Source organism: Tympanuchus pallidicinctus, unplaced genomic scaffold (genome assembly GCF_026119805.1).
Source record: "Tympanuchus pallidicinctus isolate F22 unplaced genomic scaffold, pur_lepc_1.0 scaffold17, whole genome shotgun sequence".
Classification (NCBI taxonomy): Eukaryota; Metazoa; Chordata; class Aves; order Galliformes; family Phasianidae; genus Tympanuchus; species Tympanuchus pallidicinctus.
Window position 1 is genome coordinate 11,068,013 of NW_026294690.1, and position 17,942 is coordinate 11,085,954.

A 17,942-nucleotide genomic window follows, 5' to 3' on the forward strand; every position below is an offset into this window, starting at 1 on the left:
TAATTTATTCTTGTCAATGAGGGAGGGAGGACGTCATGCAAACAAGGGACTTGGCTCTAACCCAGGGGGCTGTTAGCATTTCACTGCATTTGTTTAATATTATTATGTTTAATATTATCTCCAGCCAGCAGTGCTGCATGCTGGAGAAAGGCAGCCAGTGAGCTCTGTCTTGTTGCAGATCATTACTGCTTTGGAAGAAGACCCAACAGCACAGAAGATGCAGCTTGGATATAGGCTACAACAGATTGCAGCAGCTGTGGAGAATAAAGTCACAGATTTGTGACAGGTGCAGACAGACTGTTCTCCCCTGGCTGGACAGGGACAGTGCTCGTCCTCGCTGTGTGCAGGGTGTCCTGCTGTCATTGGAACCAGACTCTCCAAGGAGCCAGCAAGTGACATGAACGGGGTTGGCCAAGGCAGTACCAAGTACAAGCGTCCTTGCATCTCAGAGAATATTTTTTTAAAGTGGTTTTTTTTTTTCTTTTCAAAAAGCGAAACAAATGAATTTCAGTTTTCCTCTGACAGTCTCAGGGGACCAAGCAGCTCCTTCCTACAGTTATCAGGAGAATGTGCCAACCTTCTAAATGCTGCTGTTGAAGAGCCAGGTGGCAGCACCAAGCACCGTGTCTGTGGAGTCCTTGGCCTTGTGTGAGTGCCCTTGCCCAGTGCTGGGAGGCTCCCCTACTGGCTGCTCATTTTAATGGGGATACAGGAAGCTTTCCCCTGGTCTTACAGCTGCACTGACCTTCATCTCCATCTGGATGAGCGAGCGCTCCTGCTCTGTTCCACCTGAGAAGCTTCTTTGCAGCAATGTTTTCACTGGTTCTGGATGTTGGATGTAAGAAGGAGAGGGACCAATGGCAAAGGTCTCTTGCTCCCAGTGTTCTGGTCTTACTACTTGGGTGCAACGTCTGTTTGGATGAGATACGTTCACCAGCACGCAGGCTTGCCCAGGAGCCCACTGTAAATGGGCCACCCCCCCACCCTTCCCCTCAGGACAAATGTAGTGTGTGAGGAGTCAGCTGCCTGGCTGGTCCCAATCTCCACTGACCCAGCTCTGGATCCGTCAGAAGTTCAGGAGTTGTCCTGCTCTTTGGAAAAGCACAACAATGCCTTGTGCCACTTCCCCTTTCCTCTGGTATCTGGTTGTTCTGCTGCTCTGAACTGGACTTGTAAATACCCTCAGAAGGATAATGTATTTAAATGCTAAAGGAGAATGTTTAACTTTGTGGCTTTGAGACAAAGCTTTTCTTGGAGAAGCATCTCTGTGCACTTCTACTGACAAACGTCTGTCAGCACTGGAGCAAAGTTTTCTCCACTGCTTTGTCTGCAGGGATAACTTGTGGATGTCTGCATTGTAACAGCAGCTTGCTTTTCCCCACAGCTCAGTTTGATGTTTAGCTGTGTGTTTCTGTTAGTCTTGCCTTACACCTCAGTTTTGCCTCCCAAACTCTCCTGTTGTGGCACACAGAAGAGTGATTTGGTGAGCTGTGAACTCAAGGGAGCCATGAGGCACAACCACGTTCCTGAAGAGCATCTGGTGTCCTGCAAACAGCAGTGACTGATGTGAGGAAAGCAAGGCCAGAGCAGATGTGCCATTAGCCTTCAGCTGTAGCTGGGCAGCGCCTCTGCTCCCTCCTGGAGAGCCGTCAGGAAGCCTCACAGCACTCTGCCCATAGTGATTGAATTCCAGTTTTAAAGGGTTTCCTTCACTTTCTCATCTCCCATAGAGTCCAAGCTGATGTCCTTGGTCTCTGAGGCAGATCAGGTCTGACTCCTCTGACACTGCTGATGGTGGTTGTGCAGGCCTGGAAGGACTAGAGCTAGATCAGGGCAGGATCACATGCCTGCCTCTCTGCGTTGCACATAGCTGCATTTCCAGGCCTGTGAATCAGCCGCGTGGCTTTGTGTGAGCACTGTGCAGTTGCAGGATGTTTTCCTGAGCAATATAACCAGCTAATGTTGGCATCTCTTCCTGCAAAGCCAGTGCTTTCCCATGAGCTCTCCTCCCAGCAGAATTCCCAGGTACTTTGTGTGCTCAGAGTGCTGCTGTCCTGCTGTGCAGAGCAGCTGCTGAGCAGGCCCTGTCAAGAGCTCAGTGTCTGCCAGCCTCCTTTCCCAGTTTGTGTCTGTCTCTCGTCAGACCGCCCCATTCCATGGAACTTGTGAGAACTTAGCTTCTCTGAAACCTCTGTCTCAACAGAACATGGTAAAATTAGTCCCCAAAAAGCCGGTTGGAAGAAAGGACTTGGCAGTGTCTGCCAGGAGCTGTGTGCTGTAGGCTGCTGCTGTTCTGTGGGATTTCCCTCTGCTTTCCCAGAACGAGGTGGTGCAGGACTTGATTCTGGATTCCCCTCACACGAGTAAGGGAGGGAGACTCAGGAGCTCTCCTAGGGATCCAGGTCTCTCCTGCTCTGCACTGGCAGCTCTGTGTTCTGTTGCGTCTCTTCTGCTGTTACTTGCTGCGGTCAGATGAGTTCTGTCCACACAGCCTGGCTCAGGCTGCCAGGGAAGCAGGTCCACATCCTCTTTACTTCTCAGTAGTGCTTCTGGATGTTGGAGATTATTTACTTTCTCTGAGAATATCTGTGAAAGTCGGCTTTTATCAAAGCAATAATCAAGGCATAAGAGTAGAGCTAAACGTGATTTCTTTAACATCTCAAGTTTGTCCCTATGTGGCTGACCAGGAGGCACTGCCCGGCACAGGGGCAGTGAGTGGTGCCCAGCTCTCCCCACTGCTTGCCTTTGGAGTTGTAGGTAACAGTATCCTGCTCACTGGGGGCATGTGCTGCAGCTCCTTGCTGGGTGCTTAGGCTTGGCCCTGTTTCTCTCCGTCCACACCACACTCCTGTGGTAAAAAGCATTACTACAACAGGGTTCTGTTGCATTGAAATTTGCACAAAACAGTTTTTATTATAAAATTCCCTAGTGCAGGGAAGACTTTATTTATTATTTCTCATAATTCACGTTTCTTCCAGTCTCTGCCTGGTTTCTCAGCTTGTTGGGTGCGCTGGGGGTGGAAGGAGCCCCTCTGATGCTCCTGCAGGCAGCAGAATGGAGCAGTGGAGAATGTAGGTGCTGTGAGGGGATGTCACCATGTTAATCGTGTCCTCAGAAAGATGATGTTGAATGGCAGGTTTGGGGTCTGCTTTGTACTGCGGTCAGAGAAATACATTTGATTTCACCGTGGTCTGCATGAAACGCTGATAACTGGTCAGTATTAAGGTGAGTGTCTCCTGTCAGTAAGGCTAGGAGTAGCCAGCACCCACACGATGGAGGTGTGAGAGTGCTTGCCTTCATCTGTTTGGTGGCAAACTGTAGGCTGTATCTGGAAGCTTTTTTCTTTAGTAGAAAAGATGGGTAATTTCTTTTTAAAGAAAACAAGAGGGCTTTTAGATCCTGCTGCCTTGGTGGAATGCCATTTCTTTTTCAGGGTATGCCCCAGTTGCAGCAAGATGCTGCTTTTTTGGTGCCTTTCTTGTCAGAATGATTGTTTTGGTTTCCAGAATACCTAGCTTGTGCCCGTAGCCCTTCCTCCTGGTCTTGTCCAGGTATTTGCCCTCTCCCAGCCAGGCAACTTGGTGTCTCTGTTACAGCACGATCTGATCTGCTTTTGTGCCCTGCCACACCTTGAGTTCTGCTCAGAGCACCTGAGGTACTGTCTTTCTCAAATTGGAATTAATAATTAATATAAAAAGCTTGAAAAAAATCTGAATTTTGTTACATAGTGTAATAACTGTTTGTAGATACTGTTCTGAGATGTAGGAATCTTTTGGTGATATAAGAGGTTTTGTCTGTAAATAATCAGTTTAGAGTTCAAATGATTTTAATAAAGAGAATTCTTACACAATAATTCAATAAATTTTAATATACAATCTGTGTGTCACACTTGTGTTGAACAATAATGTGATGGCCCACAGTGTGTTCACCTTCTGGCATGTGAGTGGGGACAAATCTGGTCCAGGACAGCTACAGCTCTGGCTGTTTTTGCAGGAGTGGTGAGCGAGATGCAGACCGAGGCTTCATGCTCCCCCATTGTTGGTGTCCACCAAGGTGAGGCAGAAAGCAGAATTTCTCTAACAACTCCTCATTCTTAAACTAATTGCAGCAGGCTCCTTTTCTTTACTAGCAGTTATAGGCGGTTTGCTTTATCGTGTGTGTGTGCACATGTGTGTGCCTACGCACATAAACCACCACTGTGCTTAAGTGCTGCCTTCACCTATGTGTGTGTTCTTCCTGGCCTTTTATGGGTTACAGAGCTCTCCTCCTGTGAAGCTGAGCTCTCCCCCTTGCTGCTGCCCTGCTCCTGGCTCCGTCTCAGCCCCCTCCTACGATATTTTTAGTGCTGAAGGGGGCAGGTGAGAGGAGAGGGGCACAGGCAGGGGGGAGAAGTGAGGCCCTGGCCTGGGTTTGGCAGCAGGGCAGGATTAACCCCTTGCTCCAGGGCTGGGTCTCTGCAGGCTCTGCAAGGAAACCTGAGCTGCACAACGCCAGGGCCCCCGGCCAGGGGAAGGCTGAGGCTGCCAAGCGCTGCTGCACGTGGGCGCTGGGGGAACGCACGGAGTGCTTTCGCTGCGTGTGGTCCCGCGCTCCGTAGCGGTGCAAAGCACTCGGTGCCGTGGCTCAGTGAGCCTGCACTCCTTTCCCATTCCTTCTGCGGGGGTGGGGGGGCACAGCTGTTACTGCACTAAAACCTGCAAGCAGCCGAGTGAAAGTGCTGCCAGCGCATCTGTGCAGAACTGTGCTGCCTTGTCCCCGAGTCTGGAGAGCCGTGTGACTCACGGGGTGCTGAGGCAGAGGTGCCTTGAGCGCAGGCAGTGGGGCTGTAGGGGTGTGGGAGCGTCTCCCCTCCGCCGAGCGCAGGCTGGCGAGCGCTGTGCCGTGCAGAGACGGGAGGTGGTGCCACTGCTACGAGGCTGGGCCGCGCAGCCTGCCGCCGTGCTCCGGGGAGCAGTGGGAACCACTGCAGAGGGGAAAGGCTTTCCTATTTCCATCTCAGCAGAGTGGTGAATTTTCCTCTATAAATAGTTGCTCGGGAGACCGTGGAGCTCCAGCAGGGTGACAGACCTGCTGCCAGGGCAGCTGAGGCGGGGGACTGCACAGACAGGTGCAGTGAACGGCAGTAAAGGAAACCCATCACAGCTGTCCTGGGTCTCCTGCTGCCCTGCAGCCAAGGTTGTTCCCAGAAACGGTGCTGAGATCTGATACCCTGCGCCCCGACACATCTACCCAGTGATGCAGAAAAGTTTGGCTGGCCCAAGGACAACCCTCCCAAGCAGTGCAGACTAAAAGGAGAGCAACACCAGCTGGTATCTCACTTTCGGGAGCTCCAGCACGAGCCAGATGATGAGAGGGGTGCCATCCCCTGCCTCCTGAGCTGCATGGTAAGTGTGCAGGGCCACAGGGGCTGAGCCCCACGTGCCTGCTTTTATGCCGTGTGTTGTGACTTGTAGGGATGCTACACTCAGCCAGGACTTACCACGTCTGTGCTGGATGAAGATGAAGGCACATAATGCTCTGCTAAATACTCCAATTCGGGTTCAGGAGCTGGGGTGCATGGCGAGTGGTGGGCTGGCTCCTTGCACCCTTCTGTGCAGGCGAGGTGAAGCATCGCTGCTCCCTGCTTAGCTAACTGGTACCAGCACATTTTTGGGCTGAAGTTCTCTGACCTGGTCCAGGCCTGCAGCAAGTCAGTGGGTTCTGCATGATGTAGCTTTTAATGAAAAAAAAAAAAAAAAAAAAAAAAAAAAAAGTTTTTAATATATCAACTGAGAAATAACTACAAGCATTGTTGAGTTTTTGTTGTGCTTTTTGTTTTTTATCATAAAGCTTCGAAAAGTGTGTTTCCGTCTTCTATACCAAAGTACAAAGCAATGCTCTTTACCCTATACTGGATTATCCACGTCAGCGCAGTGGGCAGGAGGTGAATTCTCACACACCTCAGGAAGGACAGCAGGGCACTGTGAGCTCAAAAACTCCATCAGCCCAAGTGCTAGGGTGTGTCTGATGCTCACGGAGTCTGACTTTGGATCCTAAGCAGTAGGTCACCGTTCTTTCCTACCAAAGACTCTTATTATCACAGAAATCCATCTAGGGAAGATGCTGAACCCTCATCTCCCATTTTTCCTTTGGTAGTGACTTAAGAAACAAAATCTTCAGGGCTTCTGCCCAGCTCTTAGAGATCAACTTGTTTTAATTAGAACAATCCTTGTTCTAATTATGTGACAAAACCTTAGAAGACGTGACTGAAGAGGTATTGACTGAAGAGGTATCTATCAGGTGGTGCAGGAGCTTGCAAGGTTATTGATGGGCTATGTCTGTGCACAAATAAGGACAATCCTGATTTCACCTCCATATCATAGCTAGGACTCCAGTAAATATTTGCTGCAGGGAGTGGCCATATGGACATGTAGCACCCTGCAGGTTCAAGCCTAAAAGAGACTGAGGTTTAAGCCCAAAAGAGTGTGTATAATTGCTGAGATTTGAGGTGCAAAGGAGATTCTGAGCTCCTTGCACGCTGCTCCATGGGGTAGGGAGAACAAAGAAATGTAAGCTCTGGCAGTTCTGCGTATCCCTGACTACACAGCCATTCCAAGCCTATTCTGAGCCTAAATTAGAATTGAGAGTTCACCTGGTGCCCAAAGACAGGCTGCAGCTGTGTTGCTGTGCTGGGATAGGAAAAGATTTTTGAGGAAGCTGTGCTGCTTTTTCAGCACCTGTAAGATGTCACTGTCCCTGAGCAGCTCCCAGTCATGCGGCTGCTGCTTTGAGGCGTGTGACAGGACATGCACCAACACTGCCAGCACGTTACGACTATTTCTGAAAGTTCTGCACTGCATACAAGCTCTCAGCTTTGGCAACCTGACTCTGAAGGATTTAAAGGTTGATATTTCTACTCATGCTAATGACCTGCTTGGGTTATTATCGCCTGTCACAAACTCTGGCAACAGTTGTTCATATGAAGCTTTGGCCATTACAGCAAGTGACATTTCTGAATTATGAAATGCTGGGTTGGAGCACCCAAACTGAGGCAGCGTAAATCTGTATTTCCATCAGCAATGTGGGGACTGGGGGCTCTATTTCAGGTGACTCGCGCTTGAGCCAACTCCACAACAGTGCTGTGGAGTAGGGGGAACAGCAGTTGTATCCGTCTGTCTGCAGTGCCTCTGTGTTTGTACCTTTTGCTGTCATAGAAACATGCATGGGAGCAGCCTTTCCCCTCCCTCGTGGCCTCTCTGTAGGGGATCATGGGACTCTTGGTGACAAATCCCTGCTTTGGCCCCATGCTGCAGACAGATGTGCAGCATAGCTTCTAAACTGCACGCTCCGCTTAGCACCAGCCTGAGATGTGAATCTTCTGCTGCCAGTGAAAGCCCTAAGTTAGTGTGCCTTCTGCCCAGTCCAGTGTCACAGCCACTGGAGGGGACCCTGCAGTCTTCACCGAGCCATTGGAAGTCTGCCCAAGGCACAGGGAAACCTGAGACTTCCACCTGAGAGCCAGGAGCCCTGCCCAGCCTGCCAGCTTTCCTCCTGTGAACTTCTAAAATAATCCTTAATTCTCTGAAGTGCCAAAAACATTCCTATGTTCCTAACAGCTCAGTTCCAGGTTTGGACGAAGCGGGTGGAAAGGAACAGGGTGAGGGAGAACAGAGCTAGAAGAACAAATGGGAGCTGTGCACATCAGTGTGTGCAGCTGTTGTGCAGCTGTCTCTCTTTATGGAGTAAAATGCTGGAGATTGCACTGCACATAGTGCACAGCCTGGTTCTCCACTGCTTCTGTCCTCTCACCAGGACCTGCTGGGACACTGCCATGGAAGAGCAGGTGCAGGAGGATGTGCCAGAAGTGCAGCACCCAGGTCAGTCCTCGGACCAGAGGTGAGATCATACCAGGCTCTTCCCATGCCAGAGGAGGTCAGGGGACCCATCTGGCCATTCCTCTGGGAGAGCTGTCCTCAGCGGTTCCTGCAGGGTAGCAGTAATGTTTCTTGGTGATGGTCCCCACAGGAGGCCACCGCCCAGTGCAGGAAGGAGAGGTGTTCAACGCGCGATACCAGGCTGTGCGCAAGCTGGGCTGCGGGGCCTTTGCTACTGTCTGGCTGTGCCAGGACATGAGGTGAGGGGCTGATGCCATATGGGGCAGCAGGGAAGGACGGCCAATCTCCTGGGCAGGACTTGCCCCCTTTGTAGGCCAACCAGCATGCATTGACTTCTAGCTGTGGTTCCTTTTGTAGGAAGAAGAAGAATGTAGCTGTGAAGGTGCTGAAGAGCAGAGAAGGCTTTGCTGAGGCTGCCCAGGATGAGCTCTCTCTCCTCAAATGTGTACGTATCTTCCCAGGCTCTGTGCTTTTCTCTGTGGAGGTGGCTACTGAATTCAGACTGAGGTATCAGTTTCATTGTCCCTTCTCCTTCCAGGTCTGTCTGAGGAGCAAGGTTGGGGAATGGAAAACAATGTCAGATAATTCATTAAGTCACCACTGCTTGGCCATGACCCCTAGAAGAGGCACTTCCTCCTTCCTCCTGTAATTCCTCCTGTAATGTAGGACAGGTGGCCGTGTCTCACTTGTCCTGTTGGCCCATTTTTTTTAAGCTGAGACTAAAATCCAGTGAATAAGAGGAACTTGCAGAAACACAGGGTGGGAAACCACCAGAACCAACAAGAAAATGTGGCAATGTTGTTCTTAACCACAGTTGGGAATGTTTTCACTATATTTGTGTACTTCCTAGCTCGGAGACCATTGCTCTATCACAACTAAATACTGAAGCAAAAGGAAGCATCTTAAAAAAAAATGCAGGACAAAGCAAATGTGATATATAACCTCTCAACTCAGAAAGCTTCCTTCTGCTTTTGCTAATGGATGCAGTAATTAGGCACGCGGATCTGAGTCTCAACTAGTTGCCTTTGAAAATGGCTTGACCTGCTAGTTCTAGAAAGCTCATGGTTGCAATTCTTAGAGTTTACCTAAATGTGAAATTACATCAGCTGTATGTGAATAAAAGTCATTAAATTTTGCCTTTCAAATTACTCTGAGGCCTTTTTCCAACAGGTTTGGGAAAGGCTTGGTTCGCATCTGCACCTCTGCAGGCCGTATCCAAAGGGATATGAGCCAGACTCAGTGATGCAAGAGGAAGTAAAAAGTAAATGTAATCAAAGGGTGCTTTTCTATGCATCAGCACAATTCTACATGTAGACCAAGCCTTACCCTTAATTTATTACTAATTCTCTCAGAAAGACACGCCTTCCATTCAACAGAATAGAGCTTGTTCCCAGGGTCATTTCCATCAGCACAGTGGTCCGTGCCCACAGTTCTGCCAGAGGAGGCAGTTGGGACCTCCCTGGTTCCACAGCTGCTCACTTTTGTGAGAACAAACCTCCTGGTGCTGGCACAGACAGATCTGGCAGCTGCACAAAAAGCAAACCAAAATCACCCATAATTACAGCCACGTCAGAAAGAAAAAACAAATACATATACAATAAATACAAATATAAATATATATTTATATATTAAAAGTTGTAGGTGCAGTAGCCGTTGCTTTAGCTGAACCGGTGCTCTGTGGGAGCAAACTCATGGTACAGTTTGCCATGAAAATGTGTGGTGGTGGTGCAAGAGCTGGGGATACCAACAGCACCTGCGCTGGGGCAGAGGGGTGTTGCCTAGCCAGGCACCCCATACCAGCAGCAGACATCCATGTGGGCAAGAAGACAAGCTAAGCACGAGGTGCTGCTCCCACTGAACACCACCCTGCCTGGCCAAGAACAGTTTACAGCTCAAGATTTCTTGGGCCAAGGGCGACGTGCTGAGCAGTAATTCTTAGTGGATTTATTTTCAAGAGTCCTGCCCTGCTTTCCTGCAAGCTGATGTGAGCTTCAGCACCTGAAGCATTCTGTGACAAAAACTGCTACCAATCATCCGTGCACTCTGTGAAGAACCACCTTCTCTGGTTTCTTTCTGACCCTCCCAAGTACTAGGTTTATTGATGTCTCCTGGTTCTTGTTGAAAGATCTGCATTCACTTCTTCCCCCACCGCTCGGTATCAGAGATCTCTGTTGCACCAAAGCCAACTCCTTTTCCCTCGACTGCTCCAGCTGCAGAACCAGCTCTGCACCCTGGTAGAATAGGCAGCCTTCAGTTGACTGCAGACAACCACAGCTGTCTGAGTTATTCAGATGCTATGAAGGTGATGCTGTCACATGGTCAGACGAAGACAGCACACAGGAATTAACTCCATAGTAACACAGTTTGCTTGTGTTCTGGGAGTCTGGTTTGCTTGATATTGTTCTCATGAGATTTGTTATAAAATGCCAATCCTGGAAGAGATCTGCAGAACAGGATAAAATGGGTGCAAGATGTTCTTGTGCACATATATGTCTCTAATTGCAGTTTTCTTGGAATCTCCCCCTCAGGTAAGCAGTATGAAGAAGAAAGATCGGGCAGGAGAAAACATCATCTGTTTATTAGATGACTTCAGAATGATTGGAGAGAACGGCTTCCATATCCTTCTGCTAGTAGAACTGCAGCTCTCAATCAGCAAGGTTGTGCTGGGGAGTCACAGGATAACACAGATCCAACTGCTGTGCTCAGACGAGGAGGATGAGCAGGGCAATAGCTAGAGCACAGAACGTGAAGGTGGCTGGAGGAGGGGAGGCTGGCTAATGAAATGTTTGGCTGCTCTGGTGAAGGGCAAGAAGCTGGTAGCAGCATGTGCTCTCTGTTGGTGAATCCATGACTCTTCCCCACATACATGCTTGGTGTTTGAGGCGCTGGGTCCTTCTCTGCAATTCCTGATGGGTAACTATGCAGCCCAGGGATTGCCTTTGCCTTTTGTGAAAAAATCTTTACAGCAGGTGAGTTCTGCTTGGGTGAGGGCACTGTGGGAGTGCTGGCTGGGGAACTCACCATAGTCTTCATCCTGGGGTCACCTGCCATGAATTTCTGTATGACTGCATCTGCAAAGAAAGAGACAACAGAATCAGTGCCAAAGACATACAATTTGAAGGAAAACAGGAGCTATTTATTTTGGGTGGGAGGAGAAAAAATGTCAAATGGAACCCAGAATGGGAGGTTAACATAGTCACAATAATACAGGGACAATGTGTGTTACTGCCTATGCCTATTAGTCTCAGAGGATTTGGAAAGGGGTCAGGACCATTGATGTAAAGAGTCAGGGAGCTGCAGATCTGCACCAGGGGACTCAGAGTTGGCACTTACGTTTGTATCTCATTCACACCTCAGCAAATTATTGAATTTTCCAGCAGTTCAGCTGTTCACAAGATGAACAGACTGCCATAGATATGTTTCTTGTTGGGAAAAAACAACAACAACACATGTATTTCTCTGTCCTGCTGCTATCATCTGAAGTTTCCTATGGTAGTGATGCCAGACTGCTAGCATTTGCCCCAGTGAGTTCAGCAGGGCTCAGGGCTGGCTTCAGCTGTTTGCCCAGTAATTCCAAGGCTGCTGAAGGTCTGCCCCACAGCTGATTCCTTCCCCGAGCTTTTAAATTGCTGGTTAGGTTGGCTGGTCCTCCACCCATATTGAGGTTTTCCTGCTCAGAGCCAACACTTCCTTCATCCCCTGTAAGGATGTGGCATGCTGATCAAACAGTCTGTGAAAGCTGAGTTTCTTATGCATTGTCTGTGAACAGCGAAGGAGCAGGAAACCTGAGTCTAAGAATAACTAATATTACATTTTGCTGCCAGTGCCAAGGCTTATCAGAAGTCTGCAGACTTGCCAAAACGAAGATCTGCTACCTTGATTCCTATGCCCTTCTAGGGACACAGAAAGAAAACCATTTCCTCTTCCATCCTTTCCTTGGAATATCTTCTTCCTCGAAAGCAGCTCCACTAACACCTGAATAAGTTAGATGAAAACATAGTGGCATTAATTGATATGCTCTGTTTCACACCCAAGCCTTTTGTTTGATCTCTTATCTGTGTAACTGTAATTTTATTTTTTTTTTCCCCTTTGGATCAGCATTGGGACAGCATTTACTTCTGACTTATTCCAGTTTAGCTATTTAAATCTTTCCTTGTGTTTCACAGTTACCATTTAAGGTTGGTATTTTCCTGGGGCTGGTGTTCATCCCAGAATAGATTTTGATAATACAGAGAATATTTGCCAGCCTTTACGACTGACCAGTGTTTTAAAAGAGCAACTTAACCTCCTAGTAGCCTTTTCACTGTTACTGATCTCTGATAGAGCGTTTCTCTTGCACGCATTGTTTATCTCTCCCCTGTGACAGCCAGGCTCTCCCTGCTCCGCCGTGAGCTGTTCTTTCCCTACATGGCTCTCCTGCAGTACCCTTAATTCCTCTCTGCATGTACTCACTCATCATCCCTGCCTCCTCCTGGCTGCGTTATGATTTACCCCTTCTCTTCGCTTGCATGATGGGACTCCCTCCTGTGCCACGTCAAACACCCTATAACTGACTCCCAACTTCCATTCCAGTGATAATGCTGGATTAACAGATAGGCTTGGTGGGCTGAAGACATGCCAGCCACGTGAACAAAAGCTGCTTTTCAGGAGAAAATTCTGCTTTGTGATCGCAGCGCCTCTTCGTATCTCGCCCTATTTCCAACTCTCCTGGCCTGCCCATCTGTGCTGGCACCTGGGCACTCTGTGCTGTGTCCTCTGCCAGATCTCCACGCTCTGTCACTGGCTGTGCCGAGTGTGTGGGCTGCGGCGCTGGCCATTCTCAGGGTGAAACCACTTGTGCCTGCTTCTACAGGAACTCTCAGCCAACATTACTGCTCTTAAAGGTGCAACTGCTACCCCCATACAGTATCTGCCACGTTGCTAACCTCAGTGCTGTTTGGCTCACACAGGTGCTAGCAGGCCTGCACTTCCTGCATGGGCGCTGCCGGATTATCCACGCAGACATCAAACCAGAGAACGTGCTGCTGTACATTCATGACAAAAACCTCCAGAGGTTTCTGCTTGATGCTGCTGACTGTGGCCAGAGAACAGATTTGAGGCTAAAGGCACCAGGTGAGCACTGGGGGTTTTATTGCAACAGAGACTTAGGAGGTTACTGTCAGAAATGAAACGGCGCAGTAGGTGCAGATAGCTTAAGAGTTCACATCTCCCACAGCACTGGTACAAAACAACACAGCCAGCTCACACTGCTGACACCTCTCCTGTCTGCTTCTACAAACCCCACATCGAGCGGCTCCAAGTTACTCAGGGCACCAACAGAAAAGTGGCCTTGCACAAAGGCGTGCGTGCAGAACGATGCAAAATCAGAGGCACGTGTCAATAAGCTGAGCACAACCTCAGAGCTAATTCTTACAGCTTTCAGGACAGGATGGTTCCCTCACTGCTTCTTTCAGCTACGGAATAGGATACATACTGACTGGTTTGATCCAAAAACTGTATGACATCTACTCTTTTATTTCCCGTATTCCTGAGGTTTGTGGGAGACTTGTATGTACTCTTTGAGGCCTTTTGAGATGTGATTTATTTTCAGAGAATGATGTGAATACATGATAAGCCATAGGGCAGGGGAGTTTCTCAAGGGATTTAGTCTCCCAGCAATGAGACTCTTCATATTTTCTTCCATAATATTCTCCCACAAGCATTTCTCCCATGATGTTGCTGTTTTGTCCCTCAAACCCTGGGGCAAAAGACAAATGCTAAATTATTGGCAGAGTCTTTTGTTGGGAACAAAAAGGCATGATACCAGACATAAGTTGACAGTTACAAAGCAGTAGAACAAAAATTACCCTTTTCCAGGGTCTGTATGTGAAAATGCTACCTTGACAGTTCTTGACAACTCTTGCCAGGCAGGCACCTTTCAGCAGGAGGTGTGTGTGGTCACACCACTCCACTGCAAGCTGCAGTTTTCCATAACATTCTCTTAGACTTACTGGTTAGCAGCCCTTCCTTTGCATTCCCTCAAAAATGAGAAGTGGTATTTTATTGGTGATGAAAAGAATCACCTGTCTAAAGCACTTTTGGATTGCTAGGTTGAAAAACTTCAAAGGCAGGTAGGTCTACAAGTACCTTCTGTGGTAAGTGATGCACACCTGTTGGTTTGGAGAAAGACCTGATTTCTCTCCCTCCTTTCCATCTAGGAGGTGACCCTGGCAATCAACTGGAAGATTCTGATTTAATGAGCATAGAAGTGAAAATTGCTGATCTGGGCAGTGCATGCTGGACAGTGAGTCGGCTGCAAGTCTTGGTCCTGTGACTGTGAGATGCTTTGCACTTCCTTCACAGCTGGGGTGTCAGTCCTTCTACAGCTGAGCAGTTATTCTGGAGTGTGCTAAAGCAGAACTGATTCATCACTCCCAGCTTAGAGTTGGGCAGTACACTCCAGAGATATGTCAGCTTTGGATCCTTCTTCCACTTGCAGTTAGTCTGTAAATCAGAAATTTGTGAACAAGTTCACTGTGAAATGTTGGGAGGTAAATTTAGTGTGGCGCCAGTAGGGCTGAGAATGGGTCTGATGTCTCCTGCACGCATTTACTACACGCCTTCAGTTCTTCCTCGTGATTGCATGGACAGCTTGTGGCCACAAGCATCACTGTTGCTCATTTGTTACTCGAAGCCAACCAAAGGGTGTTTGTTTCTGTTACAGTATAAGCCTTTTTCTAAGGAGATACAGACCCAGCCATACCGCGCCCTGGAAGTGCTGCTTGGATTGGACTATGGCACTCCTGCAGACATCTGGAGCACAGGCTGCCTGGTAGGGCTGGAGACAGTGCTGAGCACGCACAGAAGGTGACTGACACTGGCAGGTCCAGGGCAGCAGCCCTCAGCACCCACCTGCACACTGCATGTGGAGCACAACCTCCTTGCCATTCCTGAGTCAGAGAAGGAAAAGCAGGCTGTCTGCACTCCTTCACTTTGGACTGAAAGCATGCTGCAAATATATTCATTGTAATTAGTTTATGCTTAAGGCAGTTCACACTGCAAGCATGGTGCTAGCTCATGTATTTGACTGAAGCAGGCACACACTGGTTTCCATCCTGATGGAACTAAAGGTGCTGATTCACAGTGGTGCATCAAAGCAACGTGAATCTTTCCATGTTTCATTATCAGTTCTGTGTGATAGTACCTGTGCCGGTTCCCCTTCCCATCACAGTTCATGAGGAAGAAAAACGCCCAGTTGGTCAGTGAATTAACGCTACTCCATTTCTAGGCATTTGAAATGGCAACGGGGGAGTGTCTATTTAATCCTCAACCTGGGAAATATTTCTCCAGAGATGATGGTAGGACTCCATCAGTTGTATTCATTTCACTGACAGAAGCATCACTGCCTCTGTATCTAGACATGTTTTCTCTTCCTCTGTCCAGATCACGTTGCTCGCATTATTGAACTCCTGGGAAGAATCCCTCCCCAGATTGCTTTATCCTGGAACAAGTCAACAAAGTTTTTCAGAAGGCCAGGTAAGAATTAGCCGAAGGAAGTTTACCCTGAAAATCACTGTGGATCTCTGATACACTCCTCAGCTACTACTGAAAGACATCAAAAGTAATGTTATACAGTGCAGGCTACAAGCAGGGACAGAACAGAGGTGGAGATTTCGTAAAGCGCAGTAACGCTTCCCGCGTGGCCACCTTTGGAATCCAGGAGCATTCCAGCAATAAATGCAAATACAGAAACCTCAAAAAGGGTCATAGTAAATATCGAGCAAGGAAAAGATTTCTATCCTTTCTCCTTTGGAGCTGGAGAGAATGGAAATAAGGACAGGAAACAGCTACATGGCAGGAAAGCTGCGAGTGTGCAGCTCTGGCTGGATTTCACCCATTCACTAGCAGAGAACAATGATGAAGAGGAATGGGACACTCATATCCTCCCATCCTTCCACCATGGCTGCTATATTTAGTCTTCTGACCCAGCTGTAATGTCTTTCTGTTTTAATCTCCCAATTCCTTTGGCTCATTAAGCTTGAAATAGTTGTATTTGTCTTCAAGGCATTACATAACTCCATCCTTCTGCAATTCAGTCCATCCTCCTCCTCCTCCTCACTCATATTAACCAGCCACACAGCCTGTCTAGGTACAATTCCTCTCATGTTGCACACTAATGCAGTGCTGTAGATCAGCAAGCACCTTCCTGCTCATTTTCAGCTCTTTGTTCATTTATTCCTTCTATGGTGCTCAAAAGATGAGTCAAAAACAATCCTTGTTGTATATTTATTCTCCGTGAGAACCAAACCGGCCCAACCACACATGCCTAACCTGAATCACTGCATTTACACCACTAACTCCAAGGGACAAGGCTCACTTCCTGGTCAGTAGTGTCACCCTTAATCTCATGGAGTGAGCAGGCACAAAGCAAATTAAACATGAATGGCTCGTGTCTGTGGCAACAACGCACTCTGGGTTGTGCACAGGTAGACAGAGGGCCCACAGGAATGACTTTGGTGTTGCCATCCTGGGCACACTTCATCAGTGCTTGATGTGTTCACATCTAATAAGTGCTCACGAATGAAGAGGCCCCACATGCTAACTTGTAACGGTGATTTTTTGAAACACCAGAGAGCGAAGTTTAGAAGTGGGAGTGCGCGTGAAGCATAGACACGAAGATGCACACAGACCGATCTTTCAGGAGGATTTGGATGAGTTGTGTGAGGGGAGGAGCAACAGCCTATCGCTCTCGAGGGCGTAATTAACGTACTGTGCTTACGCGCTCTCCAACAGGTGCTCTTCTGCGGATCTCCAGGCTCGTTCCCCGCAGCCTCCACGCCATCCTGGCGGACAGACTTAAGTGGAGAAAACACGAGGTGCCTCCATTCACCAGTTTCCTGATGTCGGCGCTGCGCTACGCCCCCGAGAAGCGCGCCACGGCCGCGCAGTGCCTGCAGCACGCGTGGCTCAGCACCCCGTGACCGGGCACGCGCATCCCCGCGGGCGGAGCCCCGCAGCGGCTCGCTACGACCGGTCGGCGCCGGTCCGGTCCCGCTCTCGGGGCCGCCTCCCCGCCGCCAGCGCCTTTCGCGGCCGCTCCGGCGGCCGCGGGAGTTGAGCACAAGATGGCGGCGCTGCGGGTTCACCCCCTGCGGCCATTTCCCGCCCGGGGGCGGCGGCGGGGGGACCGACGCGACGAAAAGAGCCGGGCGGACCGCCGGCAGCTTGCACTCAGTTCAGTTCCGCAGGAGCTGAGCGCGGTGCCTCGCGAGGCTGCGCGGCCGTCATCCGCCGTGGAGCCTTAGGCGCGCGGCGGGCATTAAACAGAACGGACGGTCAGTCACGAGATCCCTGCTTCTTTTTCCCCCTCACGTCGTTTCACAGGCCGCGCCGCTCCCAGGCAGACCGGCCGACCGAGGCCCCCCTGGCACTCGAGGTCCCGCCTCGGGCCTGCAGAACGGCTCCCCACCCCGCCCTCCCGCTCCCTCGGCCGCCGGGCCGCCCCTCCTCCCCCGCGGGCAGCGCCCTTTGTGTGGGGCGCGGAGCTCCCTCCCCTCAGGCGACAGAGGGCCCGGTGCGCCCCCCTTCCCCTCACCTCAGGAGGGCCCGAAGGGGGAGGGACGCGGCCGCCCGAGGAGAGCAGCACCACCGCCCCGCGACGCCGAGGGCCGCCCGCACCGCCCCCGGGCGGACCCCCGCACACCCCCGCCCCTCCGCAGCGCGGACGTGCAGAGCGGCAGGCCCCGCACCCGGAGCACCGCGCGTGCGCGACGCGCCTCCCGCCTTCCCCCCCGCGCTCTACTCACTCCCAACCTGCGCACGCGCGGCACCGCGCGGCTGCCGCCCAGGAATCCCGGCCGCCCGCGCCGCCCCTTCTTTCTGCCACGTGTCCCGACGCGGGACTTACCCCGCGGAGAGCTGCGCCTCGGGGAGGGAGGAGGCCGGCGCCGCCCCTCAGCACGTAGCGCGCCTCGGCCGGCGGGCACCGTCGCGGCCCGCCCGGCCGCACCGCGTCGGCGCTGGCGACGTCCCGCCCTCCCCCGCCGATTGGCGGCCGGGCGAGCCGATGGAGCGCCGCGTCCGTGAGGC

General features: G+C 50.3%; 2 protein-coding genes and 1 long non-coding RNA gene across 9 annotated transcripts in view; 2 read left to right on the forward strand and 1 right to left on the reverse strand.

Moving 5' to 3' along the window:
* The window catches only part of PLXNB1 (plexin B1), a 67,924-nt gene extending 64,049 nt beyond the window's left edge, over positions 1-3,875 (forward strand). For all 4 annotated transcript variants that reach the window (XM_052678431.1, XM_052678432.1, XM_052678433.1 and 1 more), the window contains one exon: positions 179-3,875. In XM_052678431.1, the coding sequence (XP_052534391.1) occupies positions 179-283 (105 nt within the window). In that variant the 3' untranslated portion in view covers positions 284-3,875. The remainder of the gene's footprint in view (positions 1-178) is intronic.
* Positions 3,876-7,716: 3,841 nt separating this feature from the next.
* LOC128078346 (SRSF protein kinase 3-like) lies at positions 7,717-17,057 on the forward strand. Its single transcript, XM_052678435.1, is given in 12 exon segments — positions 7,717-7,778; positions 7,780-7,856; positions 8,005-8,113; positions 8,232-8,319; positions 10,403-10,490; positions 10,737-10,843; positions 12,824-12,986; positions 14,072-14,157; positions 14,578-14,685; positions 15,142-15,211; positions 15,297-15,389; positions 16,647-17,057. Coding segments are annotated over 12 exon segments (1,239 nt in total). The 3' UTR covers positions 16,835-17,057.
* On the reverse strand, positions 12,977-17,863 carry LOC128078347 (uncharacterized). 4 transcript variants are annotated; one of them, XR_008205593.1, is made up of 3 exons: positions 17,761-17,863; positions 16,633-16,708; positions 12,977-14,357 (listed from the first exon to the last, which is right to left on the reverse strand). It is a non-coding gene; the product is annotated as an uncharacterized LOC128078347 (long non-coding RNA). The 4 variants fall into 4 exon arrangements; XR_008205595.1 differs by having other exon boundaries at positions 16,624-16,708; XR_008205594.1 differs by lacking the exon at positions 17,761-17,863 and adding an exon at positions 17,449-17,640.
* Between the last annotated feature and the right edge of the window lie 79 nt (positions 17,864-17,942).